Consider the following 10,197-nt stretch of genomic DNA (forward strand, 5'->3'; position numbering starts at 1 on the left):
AACACAAATTAAGTGGACGGTAAGTCCTTCACTCGGACCTTTACAGCTGAGCACCGTAAAGTGCTGAAGGGATTGCCCCGCACCCACTTCCACTTCCACTTTAAAATAATCATCATGGCCCTCTTTTTTGGCCAGGCTGCGGTGGCTTTGGGCCTTAATTGTCGACTCAGTTGCTCTGCTCTGCTGTGCTGTGTACTCGACAAGGCGACGAACCGAGAGCCTTGCAGCTCCATAATGACAGGCGGATGGACTCGAACTCGAACCCGGACCCGGACCCAGTCCACAGCCAGGACATAAGCGGCTTGTGCTCCACTCAACTGTCGCCTTTCGGAGCTGCTCCTAGCTTGCAATTAAAGTACCCACTTGGGCCCTATAAATTGTGAAAAAAGGAAGGCAGGGTCGAAAAAAGAATCCAGCACTTTGGTGTATGGGGCGGGGTCCACTTAATTCCCAGGTACTCACCCAAAAGGATTCCAACTATAAAAACATACAGCGAGAGTGCTTAAGTTTTACTCTGTTTATTTGCAGCAACCTTAGGAAGTTCAATTGAAACACCAATAGACTAGCGTCTGAGTTATTTTACGAGTACGATCATAATCACAAGTAGGTAAAAAAATCCATATTCGCCTTACTTAAAAAAAAAAAAACCACATACAGTTCGCTTATCATACATATTTACACCGCATCTCTCAGGATTCGGGCGAATGGGTGCTTGGAGGCGAATCCTGTACAGCTTAGAGCTGAGGACTGTTGACGGCGGCGGCGGCACTGTTGGTGCTCACCACCGAATTGAGAAACTCGTTGCGCGAGCGACTCCGCCAGGTGCCCATACCCATGGCTAGGCCGGGATTGAGACTGATGTTGGTGTTGGCACTCGCATAGGCGCCGGGGCCTGCGCCCGCCTGGCTGGCGGAGAGTCCTCCACCAGCACCACCACCGCCAACTCCGCTGCCACCTGCTCCACGACGCCAGGGCAGACCCTTAAAGGTGTCCACGAAGGCGCGCCGGAAGCTGGCGTTCATGAAGCAGTAGGTGATCGGATTGCAGCAGCTGGAGGAGTAGGCCAGCAGCTGGAGGAAACTGATGGCCGTGTAGTCCACGTACTCGTACACCACCGGTCCAATCAGCATGACCATCGTGTTGATCACGTACAGCGGCGTCCAGCAGATGAAGAACTCCAGCACCAGCACAAACAGCATCTTGACCACACGCTTCTTGCTCTCCAGGGTCTTGGCCTCGTTGGACCTGGATAGTGGATTTTGGATAAAAGGGAATAGGGCTGTCAGACTGGCTATGCGACAAGAATCCTACCTGCGAAGTGCCGCATCGTGGACGCGAATGCTCGGCGAGGAGGTCTTGGCCAGCGTCACCGTGGTCGTCGTGGTGGTGGTGATCACAGTTGGAGCCGTTGGTCTCGTTGTCAAGGTTGTCGTTGCCATATTGGTGGATCCTCCGCCTGCGGATCCCTCTGAATTTCCATTATTATTGTTACTATTTTCTATGTGGAAAAACATATGAACACAAGCCAAATATAATCAAACAAATTAACGTTATTAGCAGCAACAAATAAAACAGTTGCCATAACTAATCTGAACTAATATATGGACCAAAAATAATTTAATTTTCTCAAAAATTATCATATGTTGTTAAATAGATTTGTACCTTCTTATCGAGCATTTCACCAACAATCTATATCATATCGATACATTACATTATTTTATATAATATGAAATAATGTACGATTACATTTAGATACAAAATAGTATCCAAGGGATTGAAAGGGCCTTAATTTCGTGAATATGCTATATATAAAGAGGTACGACTTGATATTTTCTTGCAGTTACCAACCATTATAGACTGCGGTGGCGGTCAGGACGAGGATGCAGTTGCTACTGCTGCTGGTGCCCGGATTCGGTGCGCTTCCGCCGGCCGTTGCAGCGGAAACAGGCAGCGATTGCTGCAGGATGCGTCCGCTGTCCTTGGCCATGCCCACGTAGAGGGTACGCGTGATGAGGATGTAGGCCACGCAGAGGACGAGAAGCGGCAGGACGAGCAGCAGGAAGTCCAGCAGGATGTTGTAGAAGAGCTCGTATCCCAGGTCGGGCCAAAACTCACGGCACTTGCAGTAGCCTGTAACGGAAGTTGGTATAACAACAAGAGGACGACTGCTGGCCAGTTTGCTATGCACTCACCCGGTCGACTGGTGGGTATCAATTGACTAAAGACCGCTATGGGCGTCATGCAGAGGATGCCGCCCAGCCAGATGAAGCCGATGATCTTGTAGGCGTGGCTGATTGTCTGCCAGGATCGCGAGCGCAGCGGATGGCATATGGCATAGTAGCGCTCGCAGGATATGGCCACCAAGGTCCAGGACGAAACGGCCACGGAGGCGGCTGAAATAAATGGAAGCGGATAACCTTACAACAGACCGAGCACGGTGGACACACCCAGCTCCTGTCGAGCGGCATGTCAAATCGCTTTCATTAGAAGGTCCTTCGCCCGCGTTCGTTGCATTTTAATTACACAATTTGCATATTAGGACCAGACGAACCAGGCGAACCAGACCAACCAGACGGACCATCGCTCTTCGCACTTCTGCCAGTTCTTGTAGTATGACAAACAGTGCACGATGCAATTTGCAGAAAGTGCAATTAAGCTATTCCCCAGCCACTCCTTTTCTTGTTGCCCAGTCTCCTTTTCATGTGAGCCTGTTAGGGGATTTCCCATTGTAAAGCAATTTGCTCCCACACCCTGCCCATCCCTCATATTCCCTTGGCCACAATTTCATCCTGCCAGTATTGATGGGGCTACACAAGTGCGGTTCCATATGCAAGTCAATAGGGTGGACTGCTGTAGGGGAAAAACTGGACACCGGGAAAAAGTTTCGATTGGAAAATTGGTCAATTCTAGCGCAATTAAATGAGAAATATTTTCTAGTTCTTCAATCGATTTTTTTTTAGCACCAAACCATAAGATAACATATATGCATAAAGTCATCAAATAAATATGGTAAATTGATCAAATGCAAGCATAATTTGTTTGTATGTATGGGTGTATCTGGAATTAATAGTTTACCAAAACACTTGTGAAATTTGCAAATATATTTGTTCATACAATGCAATAGGCTGTAAGGTTTAAATTATTAATATTCCGAAATGGTTGTGCTTGCAGATACATTTGTGGTTTGCTAGATATACATATTTGCTAATAAAGGTATATACGTAATAAAGGTATATATTCAAAAGCAATAGGCAGTAGGTTCAATTGAATCAAGGAACGAGTAATTAAGACAGCCTGCATCAGTTCCCTTTTCTTAATTGGGACACCCCATTCAGGCAATTAAGGTCCACCCTAATGTGCTTATCCCTTCAGCCAGCTGCAGCTGCATTGTATTATATTAGAATGGTATGTTCTCGCAAAATGATATGCAAGTTTTAGATTAAAGTATAATACGTTTATGTTTATTGTATCTACAATTGCAGTGATTACTACTTTGAATGTTCAACTCAGGTACAGATGATATAGTAGATATATTTGCTAGCAAAGATGGTAGCCTTAGATTCTTTTGAAGTCGCAGTCCTTTTCTCATTTCCCCCTAGTTCACCCCATCCAGGCAACCAAGGTCCACCCTAATGTGCCTGCAATTCAGCTGCATTGTATTATATTACATTTTTGCTCCACAATTGTTTACTTTATATTTTAATTATGTATGCAAACTAATAAGAGCAGTAAAGATTGATTACCACCACCTGAACCATAGGAGTGCACCTCGTCCTGGCAACCAAGGTCCACCCTAATGGCGCTTGCCCTTCAGCTGCATTGTCACATTTGTCTCGCCCTCTGTTGCGTTTGTTGAGTTAACCCCCTGAAATTGAAGTTTACTTTTGATTGACGGCGGTGTGCGATGCTCTAAGCCAGAAATACTAGCATATGTGCGATTAAACTTAAAACAAACAGCGGCAAAGCATTTCCATTTCCATTTCCAGTTTGGTTATTCGCCCGCTCAACTTTAAGGCTTTTCGGCTAAGCAGTTTGATTGATTCGCGCGCTGAGTCTTGACAACTAAATCATTTCGAGATACCAATACAATCCGCCAAAGCCTTGTGCATGTGCTGAAATACTTTACTTACGACATGCATATATATATGTGTATATATATGCCCCATTCTGGCGCCCACAGTGCGTAATTCAATTGGCAAATGCAAAACTGACGGCAAATAAGGCGGCGTCGGCGGCAAATGACGAACCCAAATTGAATTCGATGCCCCGCCCCCTTTCTGCACGCCCATGATGTTTTTCTTTTGGCAACTGATTGAATTTGATTTGTGCGCAGAGTGGGCAGCAGCACGCCTTTGAGGCCAGAAAAAGGACATGGACGAGGATGAAGATGGGGATGGGAATGGGGATGGGGACAGCAGACGTGTTGAGCATATTACGCATACGACACGCAGTCCTCGAGCCCCGCATAAATATGCGACTCTGACAGGCCGGAATTTATAAGCGTCAGTTGGGTGATAAAATTTGATTGCCGCAAATAAAAACGAGCACACTCAGCAAAAAAAGGGAAACTCGTCCCTTTGACTACTACAGTCGAGAGGATTCGGTTTTCCATTCAACAAAGCTGGAAATAGCTTTAAGTTCGCAGCCACTTAAATCTTTTGTGCAAAGAACTAGGTGTTTGTCTCTAGCTTGGGGAAAAAAAAGAGGAGCACACACTTGAATGTTTTTCAACACTTTTCTGGGTAAAAGTGTACAAATATTTTTTCCAAAATTTGCCCGCTATGACATTTAGTTTGCATCAGTGGCATAAGAACTATGCGCCTGAAAAAAGTTCGATGGAAGCAAAAACTTTTAAGCGATTTTTTTTGTGGAATACAAATATTTGTAGCACAAAGTTTTTGGCTAAGGCGCGAGGTTTAAAATTGAAAATAGTTGCCAACTCTGTATGAAAACAGATGGTTTTAATCTCCAGCTCAAAACCATTTGTTTTCATACAGAGTTGGCAACTATGCCAGTTTGTGTTGGGTAACATGCTAACATGGCTAATTTCTTTAAGTGTACAGCAAGCAAGGCATTGAGCACGAAAAGACCGCAAAATGTGCTTTGACCAGTCTCAAAGTGAAAGAGAACGCCTGCGTGCCTGTCGCTCTTCGAGGAACTCGGAACTTGGTCCTTAGTCCTGTGATTACAGCTGCAGGCGGTGCAGGTTCCTGTCGCCTGTCGCTCGACTAAGCAGATTGAGTACTACACGCTGATGATGAAACATATTGCCGGACCTGGCGGGGAATGGGGCTGGGATGTGCTGCACAGAAACCTGGCCAAAAATTGGTGCTGATATTAGAAGTGTGCTTGGTAATTTGTTCTTGTGGCTGGGCCAAGTGCCCAAATTAGTTTGGCATCATCTCGAGTGACTGACAATCTGATGCGGTCGCTGACGGGAAAGTGACAGGCCGGAAAAATACTCCTGAGCTGGGATGGTTGACATGAAAGCGAGTGGATCACGGGGTCTTCGAATGGCTCGACTTTAAATACAAAAAGAAAAAAAAGAGATACATTTCCCTTGCAAATTGTACACATTGTCAGCGGATTCGAAGGAAACAAACATCTTTTCGGGGCGAAACTCAATTTAAATTCAATGATTCGGCCCAGCAAATGCATTCATTCTAATGCGGGGATTTCCACACGCGATGTACAAACTCGCTGTGAGGAATCCTGAGTGGAGGAGCGGAGGAGTATCCTACCGAAAGCCTGCCGCCAGTGGAAAAGTTTGAGTAAAAACGAAATCAGAGTTTGCCCAGACATTCTATTTAAGTTGCAAGAAACACAAAGTTGCTTTTTATCGAATTAAGTACTCCAAAGTGCCTAGGTGGCTGGCTGTGCGTCCAACTTGGCTAAGCTATCATCCGGAGGGATGAGGCATGCCCCACAGCCCCACTCTGCCCCAAATCCTGCCCAATCTCACATGTCTGGAGCTGATTCAGCCGAGCGTGGCTCTCTTAGCGATATTAATATTGTTCTCAAGTGCTTCCATTCCGAATTTCCAGATTTTAGATCTCACATTCTCCACGCCACGTGCAGTTGGCATGCGGCAGTTGGCAAATGAAAGTTGCTGCCGACTTTGCCGAACCGAATGTGCATTAATTAAAAAACTTCATGGCTAACAAATCCCGAAAGGCAGCAAACTTTTCCAAAACAAAGCCCTCGAATGGGACAAAGTTGAGCCACTAAGTTTCTGCCACCCACATTCATGGCCATGGCGCCAAAGGGAGTTTTTCTCGGAAATATATTCTCCGATCCTATTTATGAACAACAATTAGCCAAGGAGCAGAGAGAAAATCTTGCCCGCTGGCCAAAAACTCATCAGCACAAAGTGCTCCTCCCATGGCTGACCACCAGTGCCTGCCCCCCATTTGGCTCCAAAGGCTTCATCCCCCCTCTTAGCTTAACCATGCGACCAGGTGGCACTACTCCAGTGGGCAACTACATCCTGCGTATGCGTGGCGATAAAAACGAAACTTTAACCACTCCGCACAGTGTGGGCCCAAATGCCACCGTTGAACACATGTTTCGCAGCTTATATAGCCTTAAACAACGAAGCCCCAACAACGGCCACAAATGCAAAAAAAGAGGAAAAAAAAATTTTTAAAACGAGCTGCGTCGAAATTGGTTTTTTCTGTTTAACATTTAGTTGGAGTCTGTTTGGGGAAATGGGGAGCATCGGCAAGCCAGTGGCCTTTTTAGGTGCCAAGTCGAAAAACACCATATTTGTACATATATCCGGGCCGATCTCTTTGAAAATGGCAAGTTTTCCTGCCCGAATGTCGAGCTTAAACTCGTTAAAGTTCATTCAGACTTTAATGCCTTCGACAACTGGCAGCTAAAAAACTTGCCAAACAGAATAATAAATGTCAGAAAACATTAATGCATTCAAATCAAAGAGCCAAAGACAAAGGCTTTCACAAAAATATATATAGTTATAGTTTTTGCTCGGCCAAAGTTGAAGTTAAAAAAGTTGTCTGTAAATAGAATTCATGCGAAGAACACGAATGCATTTAGACCTTGGATTCAAACTGAAACATGAATTCATCATTGCTATAAATGTCACTGCACTTCGTTTCAATGGATTCCGAAAAGGTAATTTTGATAAGCAAAAAACATATCAATAAAGTAGGATTAATTCTTGTAAATAGCTATTCACACATTAAGCCCGATTAAAGGGGAAAAAAACTGCCGAAACATCAGTTTATCAGTATGGATTTCCATTAAGCTAATTTAAATAACTCATTCTATTTATTTGTTAAGCCAATGTTTACCTTGAGTTTATTTAAACCATAATTGACAGGCGTGCAACACTTTGATGTTTGCTTTCAACTTAATTTTAGTTTCGCATAACGAAACTTGAATACGTCACGATGAAAATGCAAGCATGCACGACATTTATAGAATTTCTTAAGCAAACGTTTACGTACGAAAATAGAAGCTATCGAGAGCCCGAAGCTAAGAGGACGTCTCTTGACCACCGCCTTGTTGCGTTCGCCATCGGCTCGCTTTGGGCCAGAGTCCCACCTCCTCCGGTGGACGCACCCACCTTCCGCACACCGTTTGCGATCCAATGACTCCGGCCTTGTTTGTTTGTTTTTTTGTTTTTTTAGTTGCCCATGTTCCACATTTCCCAAGGGCACCTCCCAACTGGCACCATTAGGAGGTGGAACTGCGACCGCGCTTGTGCTGTTCCGCCTGTAATTGCAGAGCCCCACGTCCACCTTCTCATCCTCATCCACATACACATTCCCATGCCGTGCGACATGTGTATGCTGCGCTGCATGTTGCATGTTCCCCAGGTGCGTGACGCTTGTACCTGCCACCAGGAACAGCTACATCCCACTCCGCTCCAGCACCCGGCCCCGTGCTGTGCCAATTGAAATGGTTATTTAATTCGCCCGTTCGTCTGTTGTGCGGGGGGTGGGGGCGTGGCAGGGGTATGGGGGCCAAAAGTATGCAGCGCTATTGCACACAGCCGCTTTAAATTGCGCAGCCAAGTATGCTACGCATTTGCGTTTGCTTTTTGCCCGACAGCATAGTGGCTCCGCCTCCCTTTGCCATCCGAGATCCACGGCATGCCATTAGGGTCGGGGCCAAGCCAACTCCCACGCAGTGACGAACTGGATGGAGGCCGGGATTACTGGGGCAACCTGCCACATGACGCAATGGGCAACAGTTACCGAAATCCTGAGATATGTATTTACAACGCCGTTGCTAATGCGCCGTTTCCCATAAACATAAAGAACGAGCTGCCAGTTTTTTCTCCCGAAAGCCCATTTAATTGTCCATGGGCCCCAAGTAGCGCCAACAAATGTCTTTTTAATCACGTCCAACTGTTGTCCTGCCAACGCGCTTGATTTGAAGTTATGCGATGGCCATGGGACTCTTAAGGATGCACGCTATCTGTATCCTGCCCACTGACGATGGCGCACACTCTGTCAATAACATGGTCCAACATTATGGTTCTCATTTCCATTTTCAGTTTTCTGGGAAAAGGCAACACGCACAGGGATATGGATACGGATATGGATATGGGTATGGTGGTATGGTGGTATGGTGGTATGGTGGTATGGTGGTATGGTGGTATGGAAGTAAAGGGGTAACTAGGAGGAGATGGAAACCAGGACAATGTATGCCCATCTTTTACACAACTTGTTGTTTTGCGCTCTTTATGAGCTCCCCCGCATGACAGGGCCAATAAAACGATCCACATGCGACGATAATCGTAAAAAATTATTTTAATGCCCCACCAAGGAACCTAAAAACGCTGGAACCCAAGAACCCAAGAACCTAGGAACCAAGGAAACTACGAATCCCGGTGGCCCCCACTCACACACGCGCCATAAATAGGGCCCTCAACTTATGTATTTGTAATTCCAGCTAATTGAAGGCTGCGGAAGATGGGGGAATTGGGCCAGCTAAGCTAATATTAGTCGGTTACTTATAATGTCAGAGAACGCAGCTCCCTCCAGTGGGACAGGTCGTTAAATAAGCCAGGCGTTTAGGCATTTAGTGGTTGCCGTTTACCGGGAGGACTCCACTCACCTTGCGAGAACTGGAAGAGCTTGCAGAGGAACTCGCCGAAGATGAAGTTTCGCAGCAGGGTGCCCACCAAGGTGACGGGCATGCAGAGCACGCCCAGCAGCATGTCCGATATGGCCAGGTTGAGCAGGAACACGTTGGTTATGGTACGCATCCGGCGATTCTGCACCAGCGTCGAGATGACCAGCAGGTTGCCCAGCACGGCGAACAGCAGGATCATGCTGTAGCTGGGTATCAGCCAGACGGGCATGCCAGTGGAAGTACTGGAGCTGGAGACGGGAGCGGAACTGGGACTTGGACTGGAACTGGTGCCCAGGGAGAAGGCCAGTTCGGTGACGAAGTCACTGGGCTCGGTGTCCGTATAGCCATCCCTATCATCATCGCCATAGCTGCTTGTCGCATTGCCCGCCAAGGAGCCAGTGCCTCCGTTTCCAGTTCCATTGTAGGGTGCCACGTTGAGCGACACTATGTGACCCGCCGCACTGGGCGCATTGGCATAGTAGTCGAGCAGTGCCCTATAGGCAGCCGCTGCAGCCATGGCCGCCTGGTCGGCATCCCCCTCCTCGTAGTTGAACATCCCGGTTGACCGGGTGATTCGTGGCAATCACTGGCCACCACCGCCGGACATGTCCCGTTGGGTCACCGAAAAAAATAAAATAAAATTGCACTCAATTGCTGTTGAAACGGCGACGCTTGCGCGCAGGCTGGCGAGGATTGCGATATGGAACTCGGGGGTATCCGAGCACACGAGCTGGCGGCTTTGGCTGCCAGGAGAGGGCTCGCCTGCTACCGTTGCGGGTAACGCGTCGTGGGCAACTGACGACTGGCGGACGAGGACGACGCCTCCGCTCCGCTGGGCTAGCTGCCGCAACATGTTGCGTGGGCGATGCCGAATGGCGCAAACTCACCACGGCAACTTGTGGCCAGCAGCATGCTGCCAAGCAGCCCTGTTGCCGGGCAACTCCCATGTTGCGCGGAGGACGTTCCCTGCCGATTGGGACAAATTAATACGGAGCACTGCGTCTGCAGCGGCGGAGCAGCTGCTGCTCGGCCCACGCACCGCGCAAATCATCGAATCAGCCGCATTCCTACGGCACTTGAGTGCCAGAGAAT

The 10,197-nt window shown here is 47.4% G+C and overlaps 1 protein-coding gene across 2 annotated transcripts; it reads right to left on the reverse strand.

Annotated features, from left to right (window-relative positions):
* Window positions 1–502: 502 nt before the first annotated feature.
* Window positions 503–9,887, reverse strand: LOC6614904 (cholecystokinin receptor type A). 2 transcript variants are annotated; one of them, XM_032725961.1, is made up of 5 exons: window positions 9,088–9,887; window positions 2,193–2,393; window positions 1,849–2,130; window positions 1,312–1,468; window positions 503–1,245 (listed from the first exon to the last, which is right to left on the reverse strand). In XM_032725961.1, the coding sequence occupies exons 1-5, from the start codon at window positions 9,659–9,661 to the stop codon at window positions 735–737; spliced, it is 1,725 nt and encodes a 574-aa protein (XP_032581852.1). In that variant the 5' UTR covers window positions 9,662–9,887; the 3' UTR covers window positions 503–734. The 2 variants fall into 2 exon arrangements, with proteins under 2 accessions (XP_032581852.1, XP_002039321.2); XM_002039285.2 differs by having other exon boundaries at window positions 1,312–1,498.
* Between the last annotated feature and the right edge of the window lie 310 nt (window positions 9,888–10,197).

Source organism: Drosophila sechellia, chromosome X (genome assembly GCF_004382195.2).
Source record: "Drosophila sechellia strain sech25 chromosome X, ASM438219v1, whole genome shotgun sequence".
In the NCBI taxonomy this organism is placed as follows: Eukaryota; Metazoa; Arthropoda; class Insecta; order Diptera; family Drosophilidae; genus Drosophila; species Drosophila sechellia.

What these genes read in the sequence shown, in the direction of transcription:
- LOC6614904 (XM_002039285.2), bottom strand. Translation starts at nt 9,661, where the DNA reads ATGTTCAACTACGAGGAGGGGGATGCCGACCAGGCGGCCATGGCTGCA. An exon ending in GCTCTTCCAGTTCTCGCAAG is followed by an intron (nt 2,394 to 9,087) that starts GTGAGTGGAGTC and finishes CATTTATTTCAG; the next exon opens with CCGCCTCCGTGGCCGTTTCG. An exon ending in GATACCCACCAGTCGACCGG is followed by an intron (nt 2,131 to 2,192) that starts GTGAGTGCATAG and finishes CTTCCGTTACAG; the next exon opens with GCTACTGCAAGTGCCGTGAG.